General features: G+C 47.5%; 1 protein-coding gene across 3 annotated transcripts in view; it reads left to right on the top strand.

The window, feature by feature from the left end:
• PKNOX2 (PBX/knotted 1 homeobox 2) overlaps positions 1–14,823 on the top strand; it is a 524,525-nt gene extending 509,702 nt beyond the window's left edge. For all 3 annotated transcript variants that reach the window (XM_040326438.1, XM_040326439.1, XM_040326437.1), the window contains 3 exons: positions 5,664–5,740; positions 11,800–11,978; positions 13,833–14,823. In XM_040326438.1, coding sequence (XP_040182372.1) covers positions 5,664–5,740; positions 11,800–11,978; positions 13,833–14,047 — 471 coding nt within the window. In that variant the 3' untranslated portion in view covers positions 14,048–14,823. The remainder of the gene's footprint in view (positions 1–5,663; positions 5,741–11,799; positions 11,979–13,832) is intronic.
• Positions 14,824–16,922: the final 2,099 nt, after the last annotated feature.

The raw sequence follows: 16,922 nt of genomic DNA, 5'->3' as shown, positions 1-16,922 counted from the left end.
TCTTGTCAAACTTCTTTTATGGAGGTAACTTTCTTTATATCTGCTCTGCCTAGAGACATCGAAGGGCGGAAAGTGCTGTCGGTAATATTATCCGAAATATGAAAAAAATGAACCTCTTGCCTCTCTCTTGGTGATTAGGGATGAGCTTCGTATTCGAGTCGAACTCATGTTCGACTCGAACATCCTATGTTGGATCGTTCGTCGAAATACGAACAAAGCGGGTCGTTCGCGCCAAATTCGAGTTACGTTTCACAGACCATAATTCACTGCGGCATCGCTGGCTGATGATTGGCCAAGCATGCACTATGACCCGCATGCTTGGCCAATCACAGCTTGCAAAAAACGGAGAGCCATAATTGGCCAAAGCCAGGGTGGCTTTGGCCAATTATGGCTCAGGGGGTTTAGTACACGCCCCACACTATAAAAGTCCGCCTGCAGGTCGGCCTTGTGTAGTGTGTTGCGGTGGTTGAGAGGACAGAGAGAGACAGAGAGAGTGTCATTTTTTACAGGTAGATAGAGCAGGCAGGCTAGTCAGTTAATGTTAGTGTGTAGAGGATATATATACATCCCAGGTGTTGTACATATATTTATACACTGTATAGTTTAGCTAGATCAGTTACATAGTTAGTCAGGTTGAAAAAAGACACAAGTCCATCCAGTTCAACCACAAAAAACAAAATAAAAAAACACAGTAAAATCCTATACACCCAACTCCATACCCACAGTTGATCCAGAGGAAGGCAAAAAACCCCAGCGGAGCATGATCCAATTTGCTACAGCAGGGGAAAAAAATCCTTCCTGATCCCCCGAGAGGCAATCAGATTTACCCTGGATCAACTTTACCTACAAATCTTAGTACTCAGTTATATTCTGTACATTTAGGAAATAATCCAGACCTTTCTTAAAGCAATCTACTGAGCTGGCCAGAACCACCTCTGGAGGGAGTCTGTTCCACATTTTCACAGCTCTTACTGTGAAAAAACCTTTCCGTATTTGGAGGTGAAATCTCTTTTCCTCTAGACGTAAAGAGTGCCCCCTTGTCCTCAGTGATGACCGTAAAGTGAATAACTCAACACCAAGTTCACTGTATGGACCCCTTATATATTTGTACATGTTGATCATATCCCCCCTTATTCTCCTCTTCTCAAGAGTGAATAAATTTAGTTCCTCTAATCTTTCCTCATAGCTGAGCTCCTCCATGCCTCTTGTTCTTCCTAATTTACTGGCAGGCAGGTGATTGTGCTAGCTGCAGTATTCTTACGTGGTTCATTACCTGTGTCCTCTGTAGTTTACACCTAAAGCTACTTGGTGTGTCCTGGCCGTGTGCTCTGTAGTTTGCACCTAAAGATTCAGGAGTCCTGAAAAAACCGACCGTTTTTAAAACTTTTTTTCCATTGATACATGTTCCCTCGGGCAAGACCCGGGTTTTCAAAGACATTTTCACAGGCATACTATAGACACCCAGCAGGTACAATATTTAAAGGAATGTTTAATTTATTTTTAATTTTTTTATTTAAGCATCATTAAAATCACTGCTCCTGAAAAAACTACCGTTTTTAAAACTTTTTTTCCATTGATACATGTTCCCTGGGGCAAGACCCGGGTTCTCAAAGACGTTTTATACGACAATAACTTGCATATTAGGCTTTAAGATGAGCACTTTTGAATTCTGAACGTTCAAGTCCCATAGACGTCAATGGGGTTCTAAATGTTTGCGCGAACGTTCGGTCCGTTCGAAGGTTCTGGTGCGAACCGAACGGGGGGGGGGGGGGTGTTCGGCTCATCCCTATTGGTGATCCACAAATAACCCGTAGAATAGGTTGATTCTGGCACGGTATCTGGAGTGGGCCACTCATCACCGGTCAAGTACCCAACATGTTGAACTCATGTTGTGTTTCCTTCATCCCACATTAGTCCTTTGCCTGCACTTCCAACCAATAGCCAGCTTTGTGTGCACATTTCATTTTTTTGGGTGTCAGTAAATTGACAATTGTGTTAACTGCCATAGTGAGTGAGTGAAAAACATGTATAGCGCAACACATGTGAACTGAATCGCCTCTGGGCGCTGTAAGCATTCCGTGGGTGAAACCCTTTGACCTCAGAAAAGAAGGGTTTTAATCCTTCTCCTGAAGGCCAGGTGGTCCACCTCCAGACGGATGGCGGTTGGTAGAGCGTTCCACAGTCGTGGTCCCTGGACAGCAAACCTTCGATTTCCCTAAAACATCCACAGCAACAACCAGTGGGAGAGGGGGAATGCTGGCAGTGCTGTGAGGGGAGCCAGGTCAGTAGGGGGAAACTGTTCTGCACAGGGCGCACACCCTGTGCGCACGCCTATGGCCCAATCGTTGGTGTCATTGTTGGTGTCATTGGGAGGAATAATACCCTGTCATTGGTGTCAATGGGAATAATAGTGCCCCATTGTTGGTATTAGTGGGAGAAATAGCGTCTTGTATCAGTGGAACGAAAAGTGCCCCAAGGGCCGGTTAAAGACGAGCAAAGGGCCGCGTATGGCCCCCGGGCCACAATTTGGAAACCACTTGTTTAGACTATCGTTTGTACTGATGATCATAGAGTTAGTGACCATGGGTGCCCCACCTGTGGCCCTCCAGCTGCTGCGGATTACAAGTCCAATCATGCCTCGGCCTTTGGAAGTCAGGCTTGTAACTGTTGGCACCTTGCAATGCCTCATGGGACTTGTAGTTCCACAACAGCTGGAGGGCCTCAGGTTGAGCACCTGTGCTAGTCAGTGCAATTGTAGCAATGCTGGAAGTCATTCTGTTTGTGGAAAGGTTGGTGATCCAACTTCTATAGTAAAAGCCGGGAAAGTGATAGCGGACGCATGGCTTTGCTTCAACAATGGGGAGATGATTTCCTTTGCCTGTGACGCCATCTAGAGGTCATCCTAAAAATTAGCTTTTTCATATCTATCTATGACTGCCCCCTATTGCTCTGGTGTGTAACACTGTAGCTCATTTAAAAGTAAATAAAAAAAAATAAAAAAAAGATTAAACAGTTTAATTAGCTGTTTGTATTCCTTGATTCAGCACTCTTCAATTCTGGCATATTTTTTTAAAGCTGAACTCCAGGAAATCACCCAAATACACCAATGAAATACATATAAGGGAGCTGCTTTACCTGCCAACGAATTTGTGTTTCTATACATGCGATCATCCGGTTCTTCCCACTCCACTGGCATCCTTAGCTACCGACTATCCCGGATTTCGAGGGACTGTCCCGGATTTCGAGGGACTGTCCCGCATTTCGAGGGACTGTCCATGGATTTGGAACAGTGTCCCTCTTTCCCCCTCATGTATCTGTCATTTGAGTCTGATCCATATAGATGTATATAAAATGCATTATTTAACTATCACAGAGTGTTTTACAATACTAAACTTTTCATCCAATTTCTAGATTGCTGCATTTGTAAATTCCAAAAGCCAATATAAAAAGAATAGTAGTGGTAAAAAAAAAAAGCACTTGTGGGCTTAAACAATCATTTTTTTTCTGTACAATTCTCCTTTAATAGGGGTGTGGCAAGGGGGTGTGTCCTATTAACATACGTCCAGTGGCGGTGCATCCATGAGGGGCGCACAGGCGCCGCCCCCTCTCTCCAGCCACCTCCTCTATCACCAATAGATAGATTCATGCATTGCATGAATCTATCTATGGCCGCTGCTGACACCCCCTATTCAGGCCCCCGACACCTTTTTGGGCGCCAGGTACCTGAATTTAAAGGCCCAGATTCTCGTAGATCGGCGTAAAACTTGGCGGGCGTAACGTATCTCATTTACATTACGCCGCCACAAGGTTTACAGGCAAGTGCTTTATTTCACAAAGCACTTGGGTGTAAAGTTGCGGCGGCGTAGCGTAAATCACCCGGCGCAAGCCCACCTAATTCAAATTTGGCGGGTAGGGGGCGTGTAGTATTTAAATTAAGCGCGTTCCCGCGCCGAACCTACTGCGCATGCGCCGTCCGAAAAATATCCCAGGGTGCATTGCTCCAAATGACGTCGCAAGGACGTCATTGGTTTCGACGTTAACGTAAATGTCGTCCAGCCCCATTCACGGACGACTTACGCAAACGACGTAAATTTATAAATTTCGAAGCGGGAACGACGGCCATACTTAACATTGGTTGCCCCTCATATAGCAGGGGCAACTTTCCCCCGGAAAAACCTAACGTAAACGTTGTAAATTCACTGCGTCGGCCGCGCGTACGTTCGTGAATTCGCGTATCTAGCTAATTTGCATACTCGATGGGGAAAACGACGGAGGCGACACCTAGCGAAAAAAAAATTGCAAATAAGATCCGACGGTGTAAGAGCCTTACGCCTGTCAGATCTAATGGATATCTATGCGTAACTGATTCTAAGAATCAGTCGCATAGATACGACGGTCCAGATTAGGACTTACGACAGCGTACATGGCGTTGCGCCGTCGTAAGCCCTTTGAGAATCTGGGCCAAAGTTTTTAAAGCACCTGGTAAGAGCCATAGGCTCTAATAGGCATCAAAGAAGGTAAACAGCGAGCGCCAATTTTGGCGCTCGCAGTTCACCCAGCTGTCTTAGAAAAGCGAATGAATATTCGCTTTCCTAACACTGAACCGCCTCTCCGCCAATCAGGTGCTGGGGTCTGTTACCCATCACCTGATTGGCTGAAACAACAGGTGCTCTGATTGGACGCCTATTAGGCGTCCAATGATAGGAAAGGATGGGAGGAGTGGGCGGGAGAAGTTGCCTGACTGTCATGCCGATCCAATGGCTTCCCAAGAATTCATTAGCTTTAGTACTTTGTGAGTCACTGACCTGGAATGAGTATGGCGGTCAGAAGTCGTGATCTGGGGGGGGGGGGCAGAGAGCCGGAGTATTGTTTGTATAAGGCAGCAGTGTAATCCGGGGGAGGGGGCAGAGAGCCGGAGCATTGTGTGTATAAGGCAGCAGTGTGACCCAGGGGGAGGGAGGCAGAGAGCCGGAGCAGTGTGTGTATAAGGCAGCAGTGTGATCCAGGGGGAGGGGGCAGAGAGCCGGAGCATTGTGTGTATAAGGCAGCAGTGTGATCCAGGGGGAGGGGGCAGAGAGCCGGAGCATTGTGTGTATAAGGCAGCAGTGTGATCCAGGGAGAGGGGGCTGAGAGCCGGAGCATTGTGTGTATAAGGCAGCAGTGTAATCCAGGAGGAGGGGGGCAGAGAGCCAGAGCATTGTGTGTATAAGGCAGCAGTGTGATCCAGGAGGAGGGGGGCATAGAGCCAGAGCATTGTGTGTATAAGGCAGCAGTGTGATCCAGGGGGAGGGGGGCAGAGAGCCGGAGTATTGTTTGTATAAGGCAGCAGTGTGATCCAGGGGGGGCAGAGAGCCGGAGCATTGTGTGTATAAGGCAGCAGTGTGATCCAGGGGAAGGGGGCAGAGAGCCGGAGCAATGTGTGTATAAGGCAGCAGTGTGATCCAGGAGGAGGGGGCAGTGAGCCGGAGCATTGTGTGTATAAGGCATGTTATTGGTCCACGGAATCAAAAATTGCGAGCTTAGTGGTCTGTGAGGTCCGAAAGGTTGGCGACCACTGCTCCAGACAACCAATATTTTCAGAAATGGTGGTGCCCATATATATCTCTCTGCTTTCCTTTCATTTATTGCCCAGATTTATTTTTATAATTGCTTCTCTTTTCCAGCACCCATACCCAACGGAGGATGAGAAGCGGCAGATCGCTGCACAGACAAACCTCACCTTATTGCAAGTCAACAACTGGTGAGTGCCCCGGGGTGATGACTGCACCTCCACCATTAAATTCTTCATGTACCTTCATCAGGATGTGCCATTGCTACCAATGAATGCCCCGCAACTTCCCATAAAGCTGTACACGCAGCGGTCACATGACGTGGGCTAAGATTTTGGGCCCTTATTTATTAGAATTGTAACAAGGTCCCATTTTTACTGCATTTACCCACAATGCAAGGGGAACACGGAACAGTTGGAAGACTTTCCTTTATTCTCTAGGTCTGGCTTTCTCTGCTTTAAGAGTATGATACCCCAACACTTCATATTCCTGATCTGTGACTGCTGTACCATGTATTTGTATGGGAAAGTCTCCTGTTCTCTTTATATTGCTTTGTTTGTGTGGAATCCCTGGTGTTCCTGTCAGTCCCTCTCCTTTCCTATTAAAAAAACTGACCACACTAGGCAGAGGAGCACACTGTGGCTGGGCTTGGGGCCGGTTTTCTGGCTATGCTGGGAACTGCTGTGTGCTCTCCTCCAATGATCAGACTTGTGGTGACACCCCCACCTCTCTAAGCCCCCTTATCAAGCTGAGAATAGAGGTTGTTAGATCACATATAAAAAAAAAAAAAAAAAATTAAGAGGTATTTATAATGTTTGTTATATTTACATGTACAGTATCTCACAAAACCCTCACATTTTTGTAAATATTTTATTGATGTGGCAACACTGAAGAAATGACACTTTGCTACAATGTTGTGTAGTGAGTGTACAGCTTGTATAACAGTGTACATGCTTGCTTGCTGTCCCCTCAAAAAAGTGAGTACACCCCTAAGTAAAAATGTCCAAATTGGGCCCAAAGCCTCAATATTTTATGTGGCCACCATTATTTTCCAGCGCTGCCTTAACCCTCTTGGGCATGGAGGTCACCAGAGCTTCACAGGTTGTCACTGGAGTCCTCTTCCGCTCCTCCATGATGACATCACAGAGCTGGTGGATGTTGGAGACCTTGCGCTCCTCCATATTCTGTTTGAGGATGCCCCACAGATACCCAATAGGGTTTAGGTCTGGAGACATGCTTGGCCAGTCCATCACCTTTACCCTCAGCTTCTTTGGCAAGGCAGTGGTCCTCTTGGAGGTGTGTTTGGGGGTCGTTATCATGTTGGAATACTGCCCTGCGGCCCAGTCTCTAAAGGGAGGGGAACATGCTCTGCTTCAGTACATGTTGGCATTCATGGTTCCCTCAATGATCTGTAGCTCCCCAGTGCCGGCAGCACTCATGCAGCCCCAGACCATGACACTCCCACCACCATGCTTGACTGTAGGCAAGACACACTTGTCTTTGTCCTCCTCACCTGGTTGCCGCCACACACGCCTGACACCATCTGACACCAAATACGTTTATCTCGGTCTCATCAGACCATAGGACAGGTTCCAGTAATCCATGTCCTTACTCCGCTTGTCTTCAGCAAACTGTTTGCAGACTTTCTTGTGCATCATCTTTAGAAGAGGCTTCCTTCTGGGATGACAGCCATGCAGACCAATTTGATGCAGTGTGCAGCGTATGGTCTGAGCACTGACAGGCTGACCCTCCCCCACCCCTCCAACCTCTGCAGCAATGCTGGCAGCACTCATACGTCTATTTCCCAAAGACAACCTCTGGATATGATGCTGAGCACGTGACCTCACCTTCTTTGGAGGACCATGGCGAGGCCTGTTTTGAGGGGAACCCGTCCTGTTATACCGCTGTATGGTCTTGCCCACTGTGTTGCGGCTCAGTTTCAGGGTCTTGGCAATCTTCTTATAGCCTAGGCCATCTTTATGTAAAGCAACAATTATTTTTTTCAGATCCTCAGAGAGTTCTTTGCCATGAGGTGCCATGTTGTACTTCCAGTGACCAGTAAGAGAGTGAGAGTGATAACACCAAAATTTACCACACCTGCTCCCCATTCACACCTGAGACCTTGTACACTTACGAGTCACATGACACCGGGGAGGGAAAATGGTTAATTGGGCCCAATTTGGATATTTTCACTTAGGGGTGTGTACACTTTTGTTGCCAGCGGTTTAGACATTAATGGCTGTGTGTTGAGTTATTTTGAGGGGACAGCAAATGTACACTGTTATACAAGCTGTACACTCACTACACAACATTGTAGCAAAGTGTCATTTCTTCAGTGTTGTCACATAAGATAGAAGAAAATGTTTACAACAACGTGAGGGGTGTACTTACTTATATATATATACTGTATATGGGTTTTTTTGGGGGAGGGGGGGGTTCTGTTTAAGCAAAGTTTAGTGTCACTCTTCTCTTCAAGGTCCAGTAAACCTAAAACAGAGATATGAAAGATGAAAAGGGTCTACTGATAATAATCCATATCCCGGCACAATTACTGACATATATAATAAAGCAGCGCAGTCATTTCAGACACTTTTTTTCTTTTTTTTTTTTAAACAGACAGGCCCAGATTCAAGAAGCAATTGCGCCTGTGTAACCATAGGTTACACAGCGCAATTGCTTATTTGCACCGGCGTTACGAATGCTCCTGATTCAGGAACATCGTAACACCGACTGCAGCCTCAAATCTGCGTGTCATAAGGCTCTTATGCCACGCATATTTTAGGCTGCATTCTTGCGATGACCGCTAGGGGGCGCTCCCATTGTGCTCAGCGTATAGTATGCAAATTGCATACTAACACCGATTCACAATGTTGCGCGAGCCCTGCGTACGCAAGTTACGTTGTTTCCGTACGGCGTGTTTAGCGTAAGGCTGCCCCTTCTAATAGTAGGGGCAGCCAATGCTAAAGTATACCCGTCGTTCCCGTGTCACGAAATTTGAATTTCACGTCGTTTGCGTAAGTGATTCGTGAATGGCGCTGGACGCCATTCACGTTCACTTGGAAGCAAATGACGTCCTTGCGACGTCATTTGCCGCAATGCACGTCGGGAAAGTTTCCCGACGGAGCATGCACTCTACACTCGGCGCGGGAGCGCGCCTAATTTAAATGATTCCCGCCCCCTACGGGATCATTTAAATTGCGTGCTCTAGCGCCGGGCAATTTTGCCGGCGCGCCCGCGCAATTCACGGAGCTTCTGCTCCGTGAATCGAGGGCAGCAGAGCAAATTTGCGGGGGCGCAGGGCAAAATCTTTGCCCTGCGCCTCCGTAAATAATGCGCAGATCTCTTTGAATCCGGGCCACAGTTGTCAGTATTGCATGGAATACCCCCCCCGGTATTCATCCAGTTGGGATAATGTCTGGATTGGTGTAGGAATGTTATGGAATTTTATGTCATTTTATTTTAGCATCTGCTTGGCTTTGTATACACTCATCCTTTATATGAACCAGAGGCAAGGGATATGTAAACTGCACAGCATACAGTGACAGCACAACTGCGTGTCTAATCTAGAAAAAATATACAAAGTAGAATAAAGACCTTGTTGGATATTTTCTATTACAAGAGATGAGAAAAGATAACTTTGTTCAGTAAAAGTTGCAGAACAGAAACTGTTATTTCTGGGACGTTTGCGCCCCCTAGTGGATGTGACAGCAATGAGCACCTGATGTTCTGCTGCGTCCTTCTCCTGTGTAATGCATGTGGCTTTTTGTGCAAATGACTAAACAATTATCTAACATTACATCCAGCATACTAACGACATGTACAGTATGCTGGTATTTTTTTTTTCGCCGTACATACCGTTATATTGTTATTTTCCACCCGGCTTCCGGGTTCTGATTCCCGCGGGACTGGGCGTTCCTATCCCTGGGTTAGATGATTGACGTCTGGTGAAAAACTTCCCATGGCGCACAAGGCGCGTCACCAGTTTTCTGTAAATAGCCGACCTGCGATTCGGCGCTATGCGGCGCCTGCGCCCGCCGTGTAGAGCTGACCGCGCAGGCGCCATATAGAGCCGACTCGCAGGTCGGCTATTTACAGAAAACTGGTGACGCGCCCTGTGCGCCATGGGAAGTTTTTCACCAGACGTCAATCATCTAAGCTCTCTATAGGAACGCCCAGTCCCACGGGAATCAGAACCTGGAAGCCGGGGGGAAAATAACAATATAACGGTATGTACGGCGGGAAAAAAAATACCAGCGTACTGTACATGTCGTTAGTATGCTGGATGTAATGTTATATAATTGTTTTAGGGTGAACCTCCACTTTACTAAGATGCAGGGCAGCCATCACAAATTTTGGCGCCCCTTACACAGCTTTAGGCAGGGCCCCCCAGGAGCAGAACCAGGGGGGGGGGGGTGCTGACGAGAAAAAAACAAGTGTAATCTATTCTCTCCTGATGCAAGATAATAAGCAAAGCAGGGGGGGGGGGGGGGCCCTGAGGACCATCGGGCCCCTTACAGGTGTAATGCAAAGAAAATTAAAAAAAAACAGGAGGGGGGCCGGGCGCCCTGGGGACCATTGAGCCCCTTACAGGTGTAATGGGAAAAAAATGGGAGGGGGGCCCGCTGGGCCCCTGGGGACCATCGGGGCCCCTTACAGGTGTAATGCCTGTACCCCCCCCCCCTGATGGCAGTTCTGCTTAGATGGTTCAACAATTGTAATATTTTACACTATGTATTTACCATTTTGGTATTTCACTTGGTTAACCACTGTAATACCCCTTCATTTCCAGGCCATTTTTTCAGTTTTCGACACTGTGATAGTTTGGCTGACAATTAACCCGTCATGCAACATTGTACCCGAATGAGCTTTATATCATATTTTTTGAGACAGACAATTCTTTCTTTTGGTGGTATTTAATAACCCCTGGGGTTTTTTTTTTTTACTATAAAATGAAAAATTACCTAAAATATTTAAATTAAAAAAATAACGTTTTCCTTACTTTCTGTTAAAAAATGACAGAATAGTAGGAAAAGCCCTGAAATTGCCTTTTTATTTTAGAAAGTAGACCTCAAGGTGATCCAATTTTTTTTTGCTACAATTTTTGGAAATGAAGAAACATTCTGGTATTGGTCACATACAGTGGCAAGAATAGAGAGGGCAGTAGGGTGACCACATTTCCAAACTACCATTCAGGGACACTCCCCCTTCCCAAAAATCAGCTTGTGGTGTAACGAATCACAGCACAGTGATTGGACACAAGAGGCGGGATTTATGATTTCTCCAATCACAAGCAGGGGGGCGGGGATTGTGCTCCTCCAGGCATTCCCGGCCAGGACAAGTACTGTCAGTGAGGAAAGCAGTGATGTGGCTGCCTTTTTTGGGGGCATCAGATTGGCCCGGGGGGGGGGGGGGGGGGTGTCTGTGTCAGTTTCATTCCGGGACACTGTATTGTCCTGGAATGAAGGTACCCGGGACAGACCTGCAAAATGCGGGACACGTGGTCACCCTAGACGGCAGAGGCATAACTAGAATCTTCAGGACCCCAGTGTAAGAAACCATGACTCCCAATCAGGGCCCTTCCCACTGAAGAGCGGTTGGTATTTCAGTCTCTCTTCATAGAGCATTTGCCCGGCTGTGAGGAGGTATGTGGCTTATTCACCACCTGAGCTCTGTTGGTATTGTGTTGCGTTAGGTGGTCTTACCTCACACCTGTTGCTGCAATATCCCTATATACCCTGTTTCCCCAAAAATAAGACCTACCCTGAAAATAAGACCTAGCGTTATTTTCCAGGAGGGTTGCAATATAAGCCCTACCCTGAAAATAAGCCCTAGTTAAAAATGCTTGTAAAATCCTCTAATCCACTATATTACAGTAGTATATAATGTACAATGTGTGTGTTTCTGTAATATAATTGCGGGGAAAAGAGCTCCAGCGGGTAACAGAAGTGCAGAGCGGCGCTATAACAAATATATTTGGCACAATTATATTACAGAAACACACACATTGTACATTATATAATACTGTAATGGAGTGGATTATAGGATTGTACAAGCATTTTAACTCAGTTCACACTTGGGATTCCTGACAGGCAGGGAGGGGGAGAGAAGATAGCACATTACATGGTAAGACCTACCCCGAAAATAAGCCCTACTGTGTCTTTTGTTGGCATAATTAATATAAGACCAGGGCTTATTTTCCGGGAAACACGGTAGTAGTTTACGTGACCGTTGTCCCCTTGGTGTGTTCTAGGTTCATCAATGCTCGGCGGCGTATCCTCCAGCCGATGTTAGATGCCAGCAATCCAGATCCAGCACCAAAAGCCAAGAAGATAAAATCCCAGCACCGGCCAACGCAGAGGTTCTGGCCCAACTCCATCGCAGCTGGAGTCCTACAGCAACAAGGAGGGTTACCTGGGACCAATTCTGATGGTGAGTGTGGAACATGGGGGCATAGAGAAAAGTTTTAAGCTAGGCTACTGAAAAATCAAAAATAGCACCACATCCCTAGACACATAATAGCATATTAAGAAAGATTTTATGGGACTTTTAAGGTGCAAGAAATACAAAAATATAGTAAAAATGTATTTTCAATGAATACATAGAATACTTTCAACAGTTGATCTTAGTAAACAAACAGAAAGCGCAGGCTGATTATGTCTCGACGTGTTTCGCCATTTCAATGGCTTCTTCAGGAGAACTTTGATATCAGGCACTGTATTTAAGATCACTATAATAAAGGATAAGAATTTTGTGTTTATATTGTTCTAAAAAATCCTTATTCTTTATTATAGTGATCTTATATACAGTGCCTGATCTCAAAGTTCTCCTGAAGAAGCCATTGAAATGGCAAAACGTGTCAAGACATAATCAGCCTGCTCTTTCTGTTTGTTTACTAAGATCAACTGTTCAAAGTATTCTATGTATTCATTGAAAATTATTTTTTACTATATTTTTGTATTTCTTGCACCTTAAAAGTCCCATAAAAACCTTGCCCTGGCATTCTGCCACCATGGAGGGACTCCAAGACAGCATGAAGGGGGCCTGCTGTGGGACCGTAATTATTATTATTATTATTATTATTATTATACAGGATTTATATAGCGCCAACAAATAAAGGGTTTCACAATAAGAGTAAGGGGCCCTGGGATCAGACCCCTGATATTTCACCAAAGCCCCCCAATGGGGGTCCTAAAAACATTTAAAAAAAATTGAATTGTATAATGAATAAATAAAATAAAATGGTAAGAAAAAAATAACAAAAATAGAAAACTAGTGACACCAGTGGCAAAACTAACAGGGTCGCAAAGGTCACACTTATGACCAGGCCCTGGCATTCCGCCACCATGGAGGGACTCCAAGACAGCATGAAGGGGGCCTGCTGTGGGACCGTATTCAAGGGTTTAACAATGAGAGTAAGGGGCCTTGGGATCAGACCCCTGATATTTCACCAAAGCCCCCCAATGGGGGCCCTAAAAACATTAAAAAAAAATAGAGTTGTATAATAAATAAATAAAATAAAATGGTAATAAAAAAAAAAAAAAACTACTGACACCAGTGACAAAACTAACAGGGTCGCAAGGTCACACTTATGACCAGGCCCTGGCATTCCGCCACCATGCAATTGTAGAAAGAAATGTTTGGACAGCCACACTCTGGAAAAATCTTCTTGGTTGCCTTTTATTGATAAAAGTGTTCTAACACCACACATCACAGCAAAGACAGGGGCATACAGCTGACGTTTCGCACTACAATCAGTGCTTACTCATTCCGCCACCATGGAGGGACTCCAAGACAGCAGGAAGGGGGCCTGCTGTGGGACCGTAATCAAGGGTTTTACAATAAGAGTAAGGGGCCCTGGGATCAGACCTCTGATTTTTCACCAAAGCCCCCCAATGGGGGTCCTAAAAACATTTAAAAAAAATAGAGTTGTATAATAAATAAATAAAATAAAATGGTAATAATAAAAAAAAAATAACAGGGTCGCAAAGGTCACACTTATGACCAGGCCCTGGCATTCCGCCACCATGAAGGGACTCCAAGACAGCAGGAAGGGGGCCTGCTATAGGACCGTAATAAAGGTTTCACAATGGGAGTAAAGGGCCCCGAGATCAGTGGGAAGGGCACCAGCCAGGGGCTAGGGGGGTCCTTTATGGTTTCTTGCACCAGGGCCCTGAAGGTTCTAGTTATGCCTCTGCCACTTGGTCTTTTTTCTTGCCACCATTCTTCTATATTTTGAAGCCCCCACTGATACTAATACACGCTTGTCTTGTTCCTTTCCTCCAGGTTCTGTGAACCTAGACAACCTGCAGTCTTTGTCCGCAGACACCTTGTCCATGCAACAAGCCATGATGGCCGCACACGACGACTCCTTGGACGGCACAGAAGAGGAGGATGACGAGGAAGAGATGGAAGAGGATGACCTTGAGGAGGACAGCGAAGACCTTCAAACAACTAATGTCAGTGACCTGGGCTTAGAACAGAGCGACTCCCTGGAGTAGCGGACTGTCCAAGCGACGCCCACACACGCGCAATAGAACTTATAACAAGTTTAGCCTTGGGACATCATTTCTAAAACTTTCATCCTCTTGACTTTTACTGGAGCCCACAGCCTGCACGGGAAGGGCGAGAGAGGCCTGTCCTTCCTCCGCACAAAATGGTAGAAAACAAACTGCCGATAAAAAGGACAAGAGCCCTCCCTCTCCTGCCAGAACCGCAAGGAACCCCCCCTCCCCTCCCCCCCATCCCCAAGATGGAACTCCGCTTGTGTAAAATGCAACTTCCTGTGCCGCTCTTCAGACAGAAGAACGCAAACGCCCCATTACCCGCCACGGGCGCCCGTGTCACCCGTCCCTGGATGTTATTTAAGTGAAGGACACATGTTTACAGAGCCATATGTTGTGGCTGTTTTTGTTTTATTTTATTTTTTGTTTTTTTTTAAAGAACCTGTTTTTAGGTCGAGCTTTTTTCTGTATTATTATGACTGAATGCTATTGAAGTGTTAGGGTTTTGAGAGCACTCCGTAGGGTGGATGTATGTATAGATATACAGTATATTATACAAATGTATATCTATAGGTACATTTTCTATACTTCTCATCTATTATCAACAAGTTTTTCACAGAAACATTTGTGTGTGAAACTCTGAAAACGCACCGACGCCCCCCTCCCCCCCTCAATCTTTCAAATGATGTAATATTTACCAGACTCATCTATTTTGGCAAGTAAACTGTTTTATGAAATTTCCATATAAACAGAGTATGACGGTTATAAAACTACTGGCGTGCTCCCGTGTTTCTTGTGTCGGGCAAAACCAAAGTCACCAAAACCTATGTAACTGGAACCATTTTACCAACAGGAGGGAAGGGTGAGATTCTGCCTTTCCCAGCCTTTGTAATCCCAGAGGAACCCATGAAATCCTTTTTCTCTGTATCGTTCCAATTTTAGTATATGTCCTGCCAAAGGTCTAGGGGGAACCCCTACTAACACCAATTGGGCCTTGGTGGAGGGTCAATGCAAAGTGTACCCCTTACAGTGAAAAAGTTGGATGGGGAAGCTTGTGCAAACAAAACGGGGAGGCACAATCCCCTAAGGCAGTGGTTCTCAACCTTTCTAGTACCCCTTGATAACATTTCCCAAGTTGTGGGACCCTAAACAGTAAAATTGGGGATCAGTGGCAGTGCTGGCGGGGAGTTGGAATGAGTGGCAGTGCTGGCGGGGAGTTGGGATCAGTGGCAGTGCTGACGGGGAGTTGGGATCAGTGGCAGTGCTGGCGGGGAGTTGGGATGAGTGGCAGTGCTGGTGGGGAGTTGGGATCAGTGGCAGTGCTGGCGGGGAGTTGGGATCAGTGGCAGTCCTGGCGGGGAGTTGGGATCAGTGGCAGTACTGGCAGGGAGTTGGGATCAGTGGCAGTGCTGCTGGGGAGTTGGGATCAGTGGCAGTGCTGGTGGGGAGTTGGGATCAGTGGCAGTGCTGGCGGGGAGTTGGGATCAGTGGCAGTGCTGGTGGGGAGTTGGGATCAGTGGCAGTGCTGGTGGGGAGTTGGGATCAGTGGCAGTGCTGGTGGGGAGTTGGGATCAGTGGCAGTGCTGGCGGGGAGTTGGGATCAGTGGCAGTGCTGGCGGGGAGTTGGGATGAGTGGCAGTGCTGGCGGGGAAGTTGTGATCAGTGGCAGTGCTGGTGGGGAGTTGGGATCAGTGGCAGTGCTGGTGGGGAGTTGGAATGAGTGGCAGTGCTGGCGGGGAAGTTGTGATCAGTGGCAGTGCTGGCGGGGAGTTGGGATCAGTGGCAGTGCTGGTGGGGAGTTGGAATGAGTGGCAGTGCTGGCGGGGAGTTGGGATGAGTGGCAGTGCTGGCAGGGAGTTGGGATCAGTGGCAGTGCTGACGGGGAGTTGGGATCAGTGGCAGTGCTGACGGGGAGTTGGGATCAGTGGCAGTGCTGGTGGGGAGTTGGAATGAGTGGCAGTGCTGGCGGGGAGTTGGGATCAGTGGCAGTGCTGACGGGGGGTTGGGATGAGTGGCAGTGCTGGTGGGGAGTTGGGATCAGTGGCAGTGCTGGCGGGGAGTTGGGATCAGTGGCAGTGCTGACGGGGGGTTGGGATGAGTGGCAGTGCTGGTGGGGAGTTGGGATCAGTGGCAGTGCTGGCGGGGAGTTGGGATCAGTGGCAGTCCTGGCGGGGAGTTGGGATCAGTGGCAGTGCTGGCGGGGAGTTGGGATCAGTGGCAGTGCTGGCAGGGAGTTGGGATCAGTGGCAGTGCTGACGGGGAGTTGGGATCAGTGGCAGTGCTGACGGGGAGTTGGGATCAGTGGCAGTGCTGGCGGGGAGTTGGAATGAGTGGCAGTGCTGGCGGGGAGTTGGGATCAGTGGCAGTGCTGACGGGGGGTTGGGATGAGTGGCAGTGCTGGTGGGGAGTTGGGATCAGTGGCAGTGCTGGCGGGGAGTTGGGATCAGTGGCAGTCCTGGCGGGGAGTTGGGATCAGTGGCAGTACTGGCAGGGAGTTGGGATCAGTGGCAGTGCTGGCGGGGAGTTGGGATCAGTGGCAGTGCTGGCGGGGAGTTGGGATGAGTGGCAGTGCTGGCGGGGAGTTGGGATGAGTGGCAGTGCTGGCGGGGAAGTTGTGATCAGTGGCAGTGCTGGTGGGGAGTTGGGATCAGTGGCAGTGCTGGCGGGGAGTTGGGATGAGTGGCAGTGCTGGCGGGGAAGTTGTGATCAGTGGCAGTGCTGGTGGGGAGTTGGGATCAGTGGCAGTGCTGGTGGGGAGTTGGGATCAGTGGCAGTGCTGACGGGGGGTTGGGATGAGTGGCAGTGCTGGTGGGGAGTTGGGATCAGTGGCAGTGCTGGCGGGGAGTTGGGATCAGTGGCAGTGCTGACGGGG

This window comes from Rana temporaria, chromosome 10 (assembly GCF_905171775.1).
Source record: "Rana temporaria chromosome 10, aRanTem1.1, whole genome shotgun sequence".
Lineage (NCBI taxonomy): Eukaryota > Metazoa > Chordata > Amphibia > Anura > Ranidae > Rana > Rana temporaria.
Note: the sequence above shows the minus strand (reverse complement) of the source record. Positions and strands in the feature narration are given on the sequence as shown.